Raw genomic sequence first — 15,359 nt, 5'->3', positions numbered from 1 at the left:
AACAAGAGGCCATTGCTAGAACTTGTATAAGGAGGGTGTGAGCAGAGGAGTAAGGAGAAGGTTCTTTGCACGAAGAGTGGTTGGTGAGTGGAATGCATTGCCTGAATGTGTTGTGAATGCAGACACATTGAATCATTTTAAGGCTTGGTTGGATGAGCATTATGTGCAATAGTGTGTGCCTTCCACGATGAGTCTCTGACTCCATGGAGGTCAGATATTAATAATAATAATAGTAAGATGGAGCTCTACTGATTTTTAAACTTTTAAAACTGAGATATGAAAAGGAGTTAAAAGTGTAAAAATAAATAATAACATATTATTAAAGATCAGAATAAATGGTAATGAATAATGTAATAATATTGGTAAATACTACAAAACTTGGAAAATTTTAAATGAAATATTAAAGATTAAAAACTAGAACAGATGAAGGATACAAAAAAGGGGAAAAAAAAGAAATGTAAAGATGATGAACATAAAACGTAAAATATACAAATATATGATGACGATAAAATAGATTTACCATGTGGAGTAAGGCCATTTTTGTACAACTCATCTCCATCCTGTGGTGTACAGTCATTTCTTTTTTCTACTGGTCATACAGAGAAAGAACTGTTTGGGACACGTTAGTTCCCTTTCATATTCTAAATTTTCTCTGCTTACTACACTAGTCACCTTCCTCACTTGAGTCTTATATTCTCCATGCAACTGTCCTTCACCTTTCTTTACATGTTATTCAAGACTTCTTTTTTCATCTGCTCCTGTATGATTTCCCCAGTTATTCATTTTACTCCAAATCACTTTATGTTTTTCACTAGAGGTATGCCACAAGAGTCTGCTTCGCAACTGTTGTTGAATTTGTATGCAAATGACATTGGAAAGGGCTTAAATAGCGATATAAAGTTATTTGTAGATGATGTGCAAAATTGAGGAGAGTTATGAGAAGTAGAGCAGGTGCTGTAGCTTTCCAAGAGGACCTAAATATATTGTCTGAATTGGCAAGAGTGAGGAGATGAAAGTTTAATGTTGCAAAGTGTAAGGTTTAAAATTTGGAAAGCAAAGATGGGATGCAGAGTATAGGATTGTTGGGGATATTTTGGAGGAGATGAAGGATTTGGGGGTTGTAGTAAATAGAGACTTGAAATTTGGTGGACATTTTGCTAAAATTGTGAGGACAACACAGCAGATTATGGGAATGATGTAGAGAACACGGATGTGTAGAAGTAAAGATGTATGGATTACTGTGAACAGATTTGGTCGCCAGGTTTTCACAAAGATGATCAGATGTTTAGAAGGTCCAGAGACAATTGACTAAGTTGGTTTCAGGTCTCTGGAATGTGGAATATGAGGACAGATTGAGAGAATGCAAATTACAGAGCCTAGTGGACAGAGGAAGCGGGAGGACATGGCTGTTGTTTGGGAGGTCAAATGAATGATCTGAACGGTCTGATCAAAGTGAAATAATAATAATAATAATGACATCTCAGCATTGATTAGGTATCCTCTGCTGCTATGACCAAATGCTGGACTTCTGATCCTCATATTGCCTCTGCCAGATGCTGCCCAAGATATTTTGTTCCTTAAGAATTCCAGAAATCAATTTGCTTTAATGAATGCAATTACTCGTGTCCAGTTTATATTCTTATAATTAAAGTTGCCCATAATGACCATTTTAAAAGAACTTGTCAAATTAATTTCATGCTTATAACTCTCTTTATTTCCCAGTCTATAGCAGTCTGTAGGCAACATCTGACTAAATATCCTGCCCTCTTCACCTCTGGCTCACACCATATAATCTCAAAGCATCAATACTATTTCCACACCGATTCTTTATCCTGAGAGTGCAAATATCATCGCTTGCTAAGTAACATTTGACTATCCTATTTATCTTCCTTATCCTGAAGAATATACTATATCCTTCAATTTTATTCCTCAAGATCCTTCTCTGCAACCACATTTGAATGATACCAATATCCTTTGGAAAGAAAGAGTCAACCAATATCCTAAACTGATTACATTTATTCCTAATATTCCAGGCATATGTGTATAGAATACAAATTCTTTGGTACTATGGTTTTCCAGATTTTTGATTTGTGTCTGTATTAATAATATCTAACTGCACCTATAAAAATAATGCATATACATGAATTATGGGTGTGTGCACACAGAGGGGAGGTGGGCAAGAACTTCGAATAGATTAGAAACATTTTATCATATTTATTTTATCTTAAAAATTATTTATCAATTTTAATGGTCATCACATACCTGCTGAAACATATCTGGAAAATCATAAACATAAGTTGTGCCATTGGACTGAGCTTGAAATCTCTTCAGCTGCAAGTAGTCTTTAGTGACATAAGGTGTGGAAATCGGAAGATCATGAAGTGGACCTTGTTTATTTCCCCAGGCTTCAAATTTAATTTGACCAGAAGTAGAATCTGCAACCTCTTTATATAAATTCATATCTAAATAATAGCCACTTTCATTAGCAAGAAAAAGTCGGATTGGCATACACTTTCCAGTCAGATTTAATCTACAGAAGGAAAGGCAAAAAATAAATAAATTCAAATAAAAACATATATACAGGGTGTTCGGGATAAATTTGACATATTTATAATTAATTATATTTTTCCGTAAGTTACATGTATTAACACACACTTCTCTTCATTTAAAAATTTGGACCCTTCTTCATTCATATACAAGATGTCAGAAAGGATGGATAGCTGGAACCCACCTGAATCATGGAAGAGAATAACTTGTATCATGCTGATTCGTGCCCGCCATCAAAATAAGGATATTACGACTGCTGCCCAATGCTCCCTGAATACGGTAAAAACAATCAGGCATGAACTAGAGACTTGCAATGGTGACTACGAGGATGTAGCAAGAAGAAAGATTCCTAGCAGACGATCTGATTGCGTTCGTACAGCAGAATTCCTCGCAAATCTGCAGGAACAGGTGTTGAAGAACCCTGGCATTGGAATTCGGGCTTTGTTCGTGGAGTTGCTAACTGTAGTCAAGCCCTGGATAACAAGGGTAGCCAATGGTAGGCCGTATGTATGGCAGCAGGATTCGGCCCCTTGCCACACCTCTGGGAAAAGTCAAAAATGGTTGTCTGAAAATTTCTACGACTTCACCAGTCCAAATGTTTGGCCTCCAAACTCCCCAGACCTTAACCCCATGGATTATTTTGTATGGGGCACAGTTGAAAAAGACACCAATCGCACTTCCAGTAATACAAAAGCCCAGTTAATGGATAAAATTAAAACAGTTTTTGCGGCCCTTCCCAGGGAGACTGTAGCATCAGCTTGTTCGAGGTTCCGAAGCAGAATTGAAGCTGTGATCGATGCTAATGGTGGTTATTTTGAGTAAATCTTGTTGATAGTATTGTAATTAACTCTGCCTGTAATGTTTTTTTGTCAATTCATTAAATTTAATAGATACAAAGAAGATTTTCTTTTTCCTTACGAAACTGTCAAATTTATCCCGAACACCCTGTATAATCAATAACATTCATTTAAAAAGCTACTTTTGTCAATTTACTGAAAGCAAAACAGGGTTCCCCTTAAGCTTATGCAAGTAGTTTGAAAGAAAGAATTACTGGATTACAGTATTATACATTGACTAGATTTTAAGTAAAATTTTACCATTTATAAAGTTCATATAGCCTGAAATGAGGACCAGTGTCCTCGATTTGCTAATGGACTAGTTAATGCCATCTAGTGATTATGAGTGGAAAAGATGGCTTGTGCCAAAGAAAGTAAAATGCTGCCCTGCTGGAGTGTGCATATGGTGTCTAAGTATACCAACAGCTATGGCCTAACAATATTTCCATAGTTGGATGTTTTGTGTTAGACCACTAGATTGACACTCAGATATTAGACCCAAGCACAGCTTGTTAACACAAGAGGCAAATGGTTATAAGAATTTTACTGTTTAACAGGCAGACCACATTTGACAAAATGGCAGCAAGATACTTTATACAAAATGTTCACAGATGTCACATCAGCACCTAGGAACATAGGTGCTGAACACTTAAAGAAAGTCATTTGTGTGTAACAGGACATCAGCATGGAATATCAATCATATTATTCCATGTTGACGATAGTGCTAGGAGTGTGTACATGTGAAGTGATAGGTGATTTCAATGTTGCTATACCAGGGTAATGGTAACAGTTATTTCCAACAAGGTAATTATGTCATGTCACAATGCATGTATTATTTAAGAATGATTCTGGCAGCAGAAGAGAGAGAGAGAGACATTTCTTCCATAGTCACTGGTTTGCTCACTCACTAAAATCTCAGTGAGCATTAGCTCAATCATCAGGAAGGTCACGAGTCCTCAGATATGAGGAGATCTGAGAAAGAGAGAAGAGAGATCACGTTATAGCAGCACTAATGAGTGAATGTGGCAGAGACACAAGTATTGTGATTGAGAATGAAGAAGACATGTATTGGTACCAATGGATTTAAGTTTAAAAAAGTATCAATACTTCAGCACTGCCATTAATAGCAATCAATACAAAATTAATAATGGAAAACTCACGTACAAAGATTATTTAATAGTATAATTTTTGCCTGTGTGTCACAGGCATCTTCAGTACATTTTAAGCTCAAATTAAACAATAACTGACAATTCCAAAAAGCATCACCTAAGTAGCTAGTGTAAGATAACTAAAAAGGTCAATAAATTTCCTAAAAAAAGTTAGGAAAGATTAGTTGATTTATAAAGTAATATCTCCCATAAAGGGGATAGACGAAAGCCCTCGGATCTGTTTAAGTTAAGAGAATGAAGTAAAGTTTCACATGTTTCTATATAAAGGCGTTCCATGAGGAACCGACTTTTGTGAAGGGCTCTTGTCTTTCTCCAATGAACTCTATGTCTAGTAGTGAAGATGGCATGTTCTGCAAGTCCAGACTTTTCAGGTTTAAAGTATTCAATATAAGATTGGTGGTGTTCTAACCGAATAGACAGATCTTCCTGTTTGTCCGAAATAAGATAATCCACAAGAGCACGGAATCTGGTAGACACCTGGATAATTAAAGTGTGGAAGCTTGTCCTTAGGAGAAGTGAGGAAGGTGGAGATTTTTCTAAACAGCTGAAAGGCAACAAAAATATTCAGTAGTTTTAAAACTTTTGCTATACGTTCACTAATGACTTGTACATAAGGGATAGGAATGCACGTTATTTCTTCTGTATTTGAAGAGGAAGACATATTAAAACTACTCAAAGCTCTTTTAATGAAGCAATTCTTATAACCATTAGATAGAAAGGAAGAAGTTATATATTGCAGTTCTTTCTCTAAAAGATCGTCTGAAGAACAAAAGGAGTGGGCCTGATGAACCAGTGCTTTAATAGTTCTTGCCTTTTAGTGAACGTATAGCAAAAGTTTTAAAACCACTGAATATTTTTGTTGCCTTTCGGCCATTTAGAAAAATCTCCACCTTTCTCGAGGTGGAGATTTTTCTGGTGGTAGCATGGTTTAGAAATGTTTTTCCTAGGACATGTGTTAAACATCCTGATAGTGGCACAATGTCTAAATTCAAAATTCCACAAACTGTGTGAGCAATTTTGCCTTGATGTTCACAGTTTATTTATGGTAACAGTTATTTCCAACAGGGTAATTATGTCATGTCGCAATGCATGGATTATTTAAGAATGATTCTGGCAGCAGCAGGAGAGAGAGAGAATTTCTTCCAGTCAGTGGCCTGCTCACTCACTAAAATCTCAACTCAGTAAGCATTAGCAGAATGAGACTTTTATGATAGGGTTCTGTTGAAATCCAATGCGAGTCAAATGTGAATTTATTGAGTCTGCACAAACCAACAAAAGCATTCAAGTTGAGAATTTCTTATAATCATTTGTTGGCTTCTTATGTGAGGTCTGAAAAAATGAGGTTGTTGTGAGAAGGGAAAGTGCAACTGACTAGTAAGTAGGTGGAGTTAATAAACTGGACACTGCACACTCAGTACAAATACACTGGAATTGGTAATTTCTGAAAATGGAAATTAGTTTAATAACCAAAATTTGGATATCTGGGTAATTTACAGTTCATTTCATATACACTTGTCATTGTAAGGAATGTAAACAAGAAGGTAATAATTCAAAATTAACTGAATATAACTATGTGCAAATAATGGCTTTCTTCTAGATGTCACTGTGTGCGTGTGTATGAAAACAATTCATCTATCAGAAAATATTATTATTATTAATAATATTAATTATTAATATTAGTACTGGTTGAAGAAAGGTAATAGGGATGGTAACTATTAATAAAATCTATTACCATGTACATCTGTATCAAATGTATCCTGAATGGCAAACCTATAGAACAAGTAAAATACATCATAGAAATAACTGCAATATATGATTTAAAAAACTTCTGACTTCACCTGCTAAAAGATGAAGACAAAAGTAATTTGTTGGCAACAAAGTGCAAAGAAAAGTTTTTGCATTAATGAGCAGAGATTTTCTTGTAAATTTAGGTTAAAACTAGGGCATGTTAGCTGAGAATAAGCATGAAGAGTTTGTGAGCTGATTAATTGTCATCGTAGACAACTAATATTTTTTTGTTTCCATTATGGCAGCTGCTATACCATAATTCACTAATACATTTTGCCCAGTCCACCATCATTCAATGATTACATTTTAAGCAGTATCATACAGAATTTTGTGGCATGTAGCTCTATTGGTATGTGCATTTCCTGTCAATTAAAAATGAGGTGCTGAAAAGGGATATATATATATATACATATATATGTGTGTGTGAATCAGATGTAAACAATGTGAAATGCTAGGTGATTTCAATGTTGCTATATCAGGTAAGAGTAGCACTGAAAGTGAGTGAATGCCGGCAGAGATACAAGTAGTGTGATTGAGGATTGGGCAAAATGTATTAATACTGGTTGAAGAAAGGTAATAGGGATGGTACCTATTAATAAAATCTATTACCATGTACATCTGTATCAACTGTATCCTGAATGGCAAACCTATAGAACAAGTAAAACATTTCAGCTATTTAGACACAATTTTTAGTGAAGATGGTAAATTAAATATGGAAATAGAGAATAGATTTGTAAAGATGGTATTGTAGGAAGTCAGCTGAATAAATTTATATGGAATAAGAAAGAAATTAATCAAAACACTAAATTAGCTGAATACAAGACAGTGTTCAAACCAATTTTAACTTATGGATCCGAGAACTGAGTTAGAAATAAAACACTTGATCAAAGACTGGCGACTTCTGATATGAGAATTCTTAGAAAGATTAGTGGAGTGAACAGATGGCATCATCAATGGCAGCGTCACATTAACAATGAGGATATTAGGAAGGAATTTGAAAATGGTATGGTGCCTTAAACAGAATGGAAGAGGAAAGATTAGCAAAATAAGTGTTCTTTGCCAGGTTGGCAGGAAAAAGACCTGAGGATGACAAGATGTAGGTGGACTGATATAGTAAAAAGTGACTTCAAAGATAGAAATGTAAGCTATGATAATGTCAGAGTCTTGACAGATAAGATTAATTTGAAGAAATGTTGATTGGAACTTAGTAATAGGATAATTTTTTCATGTAATACTATGATAATTATCCTGTAAACTCCCTGAGGATACATATCAGGAATTTGATGATGATGATGATGAAGAAAATATGTGATTATAAGCAATTTAAGAAGTTAGTATTTTGTAAAATATGAATCATTGTAAGATGAAAATAAATAATGCAGGGTTAGGCTTCTGAATTTATTTAAAAAAATTGGACATCCTTCAATGATGTATTTTATCTCCATACCTGTTTAAATTGTCCAGCAAATACATTTTAAGAATGGCAGGGCTGGAGGAGTCTTCAGTTGGAATTAAAATTGGTGGAAGAAATATTGGGGTATGCAGATGATATCACCTTGCTAGCAGAATGCAAAGAAGATGTGGAAGAACTTATTATGAAAGTTAAAGAAGTGCTAAATATGGCTGAATACAATATTAGTATACAGAACAGATTCAACACACTCAATTTGTGTGAAAGAGAACCAGATGAACTATGGGAAGAGATTAAAGATATAATTAAAACAGAAGCAAAGAAGAATATTTCAACAGTTTGTAAGAAGAAGTTTAAATGGCTGTCAGAAGATGCCATAAAGAAGAATTTAGGTCTAGAAAATATGGTTCATTTGAGGTTCTCTGGTGTAAGACAGAAGCCAATAAGTCAAAATATATTGTTTGCTGCTGCAATAGACCAGGGGAGGTCCACAGGAAGATGTAAATGCCATGTGTCAGCAGAATGGCATAACAATTATGGGAATCATTATTTCCCATAATAATTGCTATTATTATGGGAAATTTCAATTATGGGGAAATAGAATGGAGGGGGTTGATAGCCTCAAGGGCTCACTTTAGTGAGTACAGGCATGGCAAACCCGAGGTACCTGATGCTGGACCATCCCTTACTTCATGTAATATACATCTGATTATCTGTAGACTGGTCCCCTCCTCTTCCTTCCTTGCTTCTTTCTTTCTTCTCTTCTTGCTCCCTACCAATACTATTAGAGTATTCGAGGGCTAAGGGTGAATCTTTCCTATTTTGCTGTGTCATTTCATCTTATGCACTATTGTGAGGCACCAACCCGTCTGGCCAGCGTGGTACTATAAGGCCAAATATCTCGGCATGAATGAATGAAGAAAATAGGAAAATTACATACTGGCTCGTCCATCGCCCAGCATAAAAAGGGACGCATCCTGGACTTAGGCAGAGGGTCTAGGTCGAAAAATATGCTACAGTCTCCACTAGCTACAATGAATCCACCTACAGTGCACAATCATAGAAGGATATTAGTAGGAACATATAACTGCATATCTCTATGGGATGATGATAGATTGGAAGAACTGATGAAGGAATTGGAACATATAAAATGGGACGTTGTGGACCTTTCAGAGATAAGAAGGAAAGAAGAAACTCTCATGCGATTAAAAGATGGACATCTACTCTACCACTGTGAATGTGACAGAAACTCAACTGGTGGTGTAGGATTCCTAATAAATAAAACAATCAAGGACAATGTCCTGTTTGTAAATAAAATAACATCAAGAATAGCTGAACTAAGTCTCTTCATAAATAAAAGATACCAACTGAAAATTAAACAAGTATATGCCCCAACTATGGACCATCCAGATGAAGAGATAGAAGATTTCTATGAAACATTAGAATCCACATTCAATAATTCTAAAGAATTCTACATAATTATAATGGGTGATTTTAATGCCAAAATTGGAAGCAGAGATGACCATCTGAACAATCGGTAAATTTGGATTTGGACAGAGGAATGAAAGAGGAGAAAGACATTGAATTTGTAGAAGAAAATAACCTCTTTATTATGAACAGCTTTTTCAAGAAGAAAATCAACCGAAAATGGACTTGGAGAAGCCCAATTGGACAAACTTACAATGAAATAGACTTCATCCTCTCTAACAGAAGATATATAATAAATAATACCAAAGTACTTAATATATTTAACACAGGAAGTGACCACAGACTAGTAAGGGCAAAAGTATGGATCAACAAAAATTGGGAATGGAATAAACTAATAAGAAAAAAGTCCAATTTAGTGAATCTACAAAACCTCTATCACAATAAAAGCTGTTATAGAGAATTACTCAAAAATGAACTAAAAAAGTTAAACATAGCTACTAGCATCAATGATGCTAATGAAATATTAACAAAATCTATCTTGAATTGTGCACTAGAAATATGAGGTGTAAAAAGGCACCAAGGAGAGGAAAAACTAAGACAGGAAACCTTAGATCTGATGAAGAAAAGAAGAGATATGAAAAGAGATTTGAATGACACCAATAAAATAGAATATATGGAAATTTGTAAAACTATACGTAAAAGGATGAAACATGAAATTAGATCGTATAATACTAGGAAAATTAAAGAAACAATAGAAAACAATAGTAATATGAAGGTCCTAAGATGAACATTATCAGTTGGAACAAAGGAAATAGCTGCTGTAAGAGGAAAAAATGGTGAACTGATAAAAAATAGAGATGCAATAATCAAAAGAATTCAGGAATTTTATACTGAACTCTATGAAGACAAAGACCGGGACATCCAAGAATCATCTATAGATAACTCGAGCGAGGAAGAACATGATGCCCCTGAGATCTTACAAGGTGAAGTGGAAATGGCACTGCAGGAAATGAAGAATGGAAAGGTCCCAGGAGAAGATGGAATTATGGTAGACTTCTTAAAACTGGGAGGAAGCCCTGTCATCAAACAGTTGAGTAAACTCTTCAATAAATGCCTAAAACAGAGAAAAATTCCGAAAAATTAGAACAATTCACTTTTAATATTAATTTTTAAAAAAGCAATAAGGAAGAAATTAAAAACTGCAGACTTATAAGCCTACTCCCCACCATATATAAAGTTTTCACAAAAATTATAAATAATAGAATAAAATCTAAACTAGAGCGAATGCAATCCTGTTAACAAGCTGGATTTAGGAAGAATTGCAATACTTTGGAACATATTCACACATTAAGACAACTCATTGAAAAATCAATTGAATACAATAAACCCTTATGTCTGGCCTATATAGACTATGAAAAAGCATTTGATTCAGTTAAAACATCTGCAACACTAAAAGCACTTGAAACCCAGGGAACTGAGAAACCATATATTGAAACACTAAAACATATTTACAATAATGCAACTTCTGTAATTAAATTATATGAAAACAGTGAAAAGTTCCCAATACAAAGAGGCATCCGGCAAGGCGACACCATGTCTCCCAAATTATTTACTATGCATTATTTACTCCCAAATGCATACTTCCTGTCCTAACATATGGAGCAGAAACATGAACTTTGACAGAAGCCCTAAACAAACAGCTGAGAACAACACAACATCACATGGAAAGAAGTATGCTAAAAATAATTAAGAGATAGGAAGACAAATATCTGGATAAGATCTCAAACAGGTGTCATGGATATTGTAAAATACATTAAACAGGCTAAGTGGAGATGGGCTGGCCATATTGCCAGATGCAGTGACGGGAGATGGACTAGAAAAACAACAGAGTGGAGACCAATGGATGGAGCAAGACAAAGAGGAAGACCGAGAAGAAGGTGGAGAGATGAACTGGAACAAATTTCAGGAGTGAGATGGATGGAAGAGGCAGAAAACCGAGTGATCTGGAAAATCATGGGGGAGACCTTCGTCCAGCAGTGGACAGAACCAGAAGGTTGAAGAAGAAGATTGGAGGGAGGAAAGGGGGCATAGCAAGATGAAAGTAAAATTTATACAATTGCTAAGGGATAATTACATGAAATGACATGTTGTAGAAGGGACAAGGGGTTTGAGAATGCTAGATCTGGTAACATCATCAGAAGATATATCCATAACCAAGATAGACACTGCCTCCAATTGGTAAAAGTGACCATGAGTCATATTCTGGGAAGTTGCTAATCATGTGGAATTCTTTGTTAAGAAAGGGTTTATGTGATCCATAAAGCTGGTAATTATGATAGACTTAGGAGGCATCTTGCAACAGTGCCATGGCTCAAGAAGATGCAAAGAAAGAATGCTGGCTGGAAGTGCATGGTAAGTGGTGGTTTAGGGATTGTTTGAGAGAAGCAGTATCAGATTGCACATCCAAGGTCAGGAGAATAAAGTAGAGATCAAGTGGATGAGTAAAGATATAAATCAAGAGCTCCAAAAATATTAAAACACTGTGGAGGGAATATAAAGAAAAAAGTGATCAGCATACTCATGAGCAGTACAAAGTTCAAGTAAGAATGATGACTAATTTGGTAAGAAAGGCCAAATCAGATCATGAGAAAAAATTATCTAAACAGGCCAAAATAAATCCAAAACACTTCCTGCCTCCCTCAGTATGTAGCAAGTAAGAGGTCAATTTAAATATTGAGAAGCAAGTGAATGCTGTTATAATATGAACTGACGATGAAAGTCGATTTGGTACGAACGAGGGTGGTTTAAAAAGTTCTCGGCCTCGACCATAGATGGCAACACTATCAGCAAGACTTTTTTTTCTAAGTTGGTACATCTCTCTCATAAGATTCTATGTGAAATTGCAAGTCATACTATCAAGTAGTTTGTTTTATACAGCTGTCTGAAGCAAAAATGTTGGCTGTATCCCTTGAAATGGATAAAATGGAGTATCGTGCAGTTATAAAATTCTTTGTAAAAGAAGATTTAATGGCAAAAGAAATTCATTCAAAGTTCATAAAAGTTTATGGGCACTCTTCTCCTTCACTTTCGACAATTAAGAAATGGACTGCCGAGTTTAAACGTGGCCGTACCAGACTTGAAGATGATCCACGTGAAGGAAGTCCGAAATCATTGATCAAGTGCAAGATATGGTATTGGATGACTGGCGAGTCAAAGTGCGTGAAATTGCTGAGACTATAGGTATTTCAAAGGGACATGCAGGATATATTTTGCATGAAGAATTGCAAATGAAAAAGCTTTGCTCAAGATTGGTGCTGTGCTCGCTCACAGTAGATCAAAAAACGCACTCGCACGAAAATCTGAACAGTGCTTGGAGCATTTTAACAAGAATAAAATTAATTTTATGCGTGCCTTATCTACAGAACACAGAATTCAGTGAAAAAATACCAAAGTTCTACATAACAGCTATTTTCTTATGTATACAGAAAGTTGTGAAGCACACCTTCACAATGCCAACCTTAACAAAAAGGATTGCCTTCAACATTTAAAAACTTTCATGTGTTTCATAAATAGTAATTGATTGTTTAAATTTAAAAATATTTTATGGATTATTTTATTTGGTTGGAATAAGTGAAACATGGTTGAATACAGATGCTATTCTAATGGGAAAAAATGAAAGGGGACAGTGTTTTTGCCTGAACAGACAGGACAAGAATGGAGGGCAGGAGTGCTGCTGATGACAGGGGGAATTATGTCCACATAAGGTAGACATGAAAGAGGGAAACAATGGCAATAGCAGGACAGGAGAGTGACTCAACTGGTAAGAACAAGAAAAGTGAAGTGCAAGCAGAAATCAGCAAATCAGGCAAAGAAAAACTGTCGTGAGTTTTTTTCAATGTGAGGCAAACAGAAATAAGAACAATTACAGTGAGATGATGTTAAAAGATGAAAGTGGGAGATTGCTGACTGCTGCACAGGACATAGTCAAGGTGTTCAGTGAGTAGTTCATTAGGGTGTTTCATCCACAGTGTGAAATCAGAAGCACAAGTGCAGAGAATAAAATGAGAGAAGACTTAATGGTGAGCGAGCAAGAGGTATATGATTAAATAAGCTAGATGGCAATAGGATTTGATGACACATCACCACATGTCTAAAAGGAATGTTTCAAGGAGTTAGCATCAGCACAAGTCCCAAGTGAAAGGAAGGCAAATTGTTCCACTTCACAAGGATAGTGATAATGTGAAGGCAACAAATTACTGTGTGAAGGCTGATATCTGGAGTTGTAGTTAAGGTACTGGAGAGAAGTAGGATGGTTGATAACAACGGTAGTCTTTGTGCTCGTCATCATTGGGTTGTTAAAGGGAGGTTGTGTTTTACAAACTTGCTTATGTACCAGAACAAGGTGATGAAGGTACTGGAAAAGGGAGATGAATATACAGTGGTATAGTTGAATTTTGCAAGGAGTTGATAGAGTGCCACACTACAAGTTGGTCACTAAAATGAAGCAGATGGCTATCAGGTATCAGCAAGTTGTGTATGGGGACACCATCTCAAAAGTCACTAGTGGTGTGCTGCAAGGGTAAATTTTGGGACCATTGTTATTTAATTTGTATATTAATGATATTGGAACAGGTTAAATTGATGATATACAACTGTTTGCAGATGATACAAAACTGGAAAGAATCATGAACAATCAAGAAGATGTGACCTTATAGAAAATTTTTAACAGATTGTATGAGTGGCAGCAGTATAGAACTGTCCTTACAATGTTGCAAAGCATCAGGTTCTGAAATTTGGTAGGCAGCAATGGGATGCAAAGTATACTTGGCAGGGAAATTTTGAGGGAAGTTGAGAAGATAAGAGACCATGGAGTGATGGACAGGGATCTGAACCTCAGAGGTCACAATGCCCAAATTCTGAAGACCTTGCAGCAGATTATGGCAATGATGTGGAGGACCTTAACTAGAAATAAAGAGGTTCTGGTTCCATCATGTAAGCGTTTGATTAGGCACTGTTGAATTATTGTGTACAGATTTGGTTACTTGGTTTTCATGGTGATGAGGATATATCTGAAAGGGTCCAGAGAAGACTGAGGTTAACTGGTCTTTGAGAACTGAAGGAATGCAGAAACCTTATGAACAGGAGGAAGAGAGGGTATATGATTGATACATTTAATGATAATAATGCCTAATGGTATAACCAATACCAAGAGGAAATAAATACATTTATTAAACTTACTAATATTTGGCTGGTATTCTAAACAACAGCATCAGAGTACAATGATAACTGTGACAGATACACAGCACTACACTAAGTAATTGTATAGCAATTGTAATTTAAATTGTAACTGACACCTGATGTTCTAACATGGTGTCCTCTATGGGTCATATAACCATAAAGTTAATTTAGATTTTAAGTTATTAGGTCTTAAAATGATAGTCTCCCACATCTTTGGTAAATTAATGCAACCATAATTGTTGAAGTTGGGAGAATGCTTAATAGCTAATGCTGATTCTAACAATAGTGTCTCAGACGTGTGATGAGCTCCATCTGATCCTATGTGAGGTTATATCCAGAGCATAGTCTACCAATCCCAACTTGCCATACAGATGATCATGGATGTAATAATTTTTATGTTCTTCAAGGTGGATGCTAGATCTACCAGTCTGATCAAGGGCATAAGGAGTAGGTCCTTTGCATGGAGAGTAGTTGGTCAGTGGAATGCATTGCCTGACACTGTGGTGAATGCAGATACATTAAATGAGTTTAAAGCACAGTTTGATGGTCTTGTGTGTAAGAGTGTTTACCTCCTGCAACGAGTCTTTTGACTCCATGAAGATCTGGTGTTAATGATAATACTAATAACTTCTTGATATCTATAGTAATGCAGATGAAGTTATTCTTCTGCAGTTGATAGCGGATATAACATCACACGCTTTCAACTTGATTGTTGTGCTCTCTCTCTCTCTCTCTCTTTTTTTTTTTTTTTGTGGTTATCTTCCTGTATTGAATATGGCTATGAAACATAACAAAAATTCTACAAATAAATAATTTTATGTAACTTCCAGCATTAATTAGTAATATAATGCAAATACAAGAAAAAATCACTAAGGCAGGATGACTTTAATCAATGCTGATGGTAAGAAGGTGACAGAGGCAAAAGAAACAGCTGAGTTGCTT

At 35.6% G+C, this 15,359-nt stretch overlaps 1 protein-coding gene across 1 annotated transcript in view; it reads right to left on the bottom strand.

The window, feature by feature from the left end:
• Nucleotides 1-15,359, bottom strand: part of ACC (acetyl-CoA carboxylase) — a 1,393,224-nt gene that overhangs the window by 458,646 nt on the left and 919,219 nt on the right. Inside the window, exon 38 of the mRNA XM_090408519.1 lies at nt 2,263-2,530. Coding sequence (XP_090264645.1) covers nt 2,263-2,530 — 268 coding nt within the window. The remainder of the gene's footprint in view (nt 1-2,262; nt 2,531-15,359) is intronic.

Source organism: Typopeltis vanoorti, chromosome 18, assembly GCF_054136105.1.
Source record: "Typopeltis vanoorti isolate ZY-2024b chromosome 18, IOZ_Tvanoo_1.0, whole genome shotgun sequence".
Lineage (NCBI taxonomy): Eukaryota > Metazoa > Arthropoda > Arachnida > Uropygi > Thelyphonidae > Typopeltis > Typopeltis vanoorti.
Note: the sequence above shows the minus strand (reverse complement) of the source record. Positions and strands in the feature narration are given on the sequence as shown.